Raw genomic sequence first — 1,202 nt, forward strand, 5'->3', positions numbered from 1 at the left:
AAGCGTTTTGTGAATCCCACGTTGAACTCCACGAGATTAGAGAAGCAGTCGTCAGTAAAATGACGGGAACACAATAAAAAAAAAAAAAAGACTGGGGTTGTACAGCTGTGAATTTCAACTACTGATTTTTTGCAGCCTTATCTTTTTGAAGTGAAAATAAAATGAATTTACTTTCACAGCGTAGGACACAGAGCTTCTTCTCGACATGATGTTAACCACACGAACAAGCTACAGTGTTTGTGGTGGGTCAGCGGCCGGCCAAAGTAGAACATAGGTGGGCACTATGCAAATGTGTTTCCCCGTGACGTGTAGCCATCATGGAAGTGGGATTCAAATTACTGATGACTCGTTTAGGCTGTTCAGAGTTGATTCTTTCTTTTAGGAGACAATAACTTTATTTATCATGCACTTTCGGCTTTTCAACTTTGCAAATTGTTTACATTCACATACAGCTACATCAGGGGTGTCCAAACTTTTCCTAAAGAGGGCCGGATTCGACGATGTGGATGGACGAGCTACATTATACACTGCATGACAGGGAATATTCGAAATGGTATAATAGGGGCACTTTAACTATTATGCCAATGTTGAATGTTGTGTATGCTGTCCGTTGTACATATAGCTTTAGCATCTCTCTCACACTTACCGGCCTATTGTATACATGCATTCCCGGGCAGATGACTCAAAGCCGTCTGGGTTCATGGATGGCAGGATGTGCACACGACTGCTGTTCAACAAACGTGTCACCAACGGATCACTCAGGTAACGACTGGTCAGATAATCGATCAATTGAAGCAGTAACACACGGCCCACAGCCTGAACACAGAGAAATAAATAGGCTACAGTCAAAATAATAATAATAATAAATGTATTTATTTATTTCAAAAATGTTGCATTTTATTTGAAATAAGTCTCAAGAAGCACCGGCACCATGGTAAACTTCCTGTAATGCACAGCCTTTCATGGTTTATTGCTTTTATTAAAGGGGTCATATGATGTTGCTAAAAAGAACATTATTTTGTGTATTTGGTGTAATGAAATGTGTTTATGCGGTTTAAGGTTCAAAAAACACATTATTTTCCACATACTGTACATTATTGTTTCTCCTTTCTGAAACTGAAATTTTCTTAAATTTTTACAAAGCTCATCGGTCTGAAAAGCGAGGTGTGCTCTGATTGGCCAGCTATCCAGTGCGTTGTGAT

General features: G+C 39.4%; 1 protein-coding gene across 4 annotated transcripts in view; it reads right to left on the reverse strand.

Moving 5' to 3' along the window:
• The window catches only part of LOC107710685 (carboxypeptidase M-like), a 50,146-nt gene that overhangs the window by 20,917 nt on the left and 28,027 nt on the right, over window positions 1-1,202 (reverse strand). For all 4 annotated transcript variants that reach the window (XM_016515520.1, XM_016515518.1, XM_016515519.1 and 1 more), the window contains one exon: window positions 647-816. In XM_016515520.1, coding sequence (XP_016371006.1) covers window positions 647-816 — 170 coding nt within the window. The remainder of the gene's footprint in view (window positions 1-646; window positions 817-1,202) is intronic.

Source organism: Sinocyclocheilus rhinocerous, unplaced genomic scaffold, assembly GCF_001515625.1.
Source record: "Sinocyclocheilus rhinocerous isolate Xijiao unplaced genomic scaffold, SAMN03320098_v1.1 scaffold357, whole genome shotgun sequence".
Taxonomy (NCBI): Eukaryota; Metazoa; Chordata; class Actinopteri; order Cypriniformes; family Cyprinidae; genus Sinocyclocheilus; species Sinocyclocheilus rhinocerous.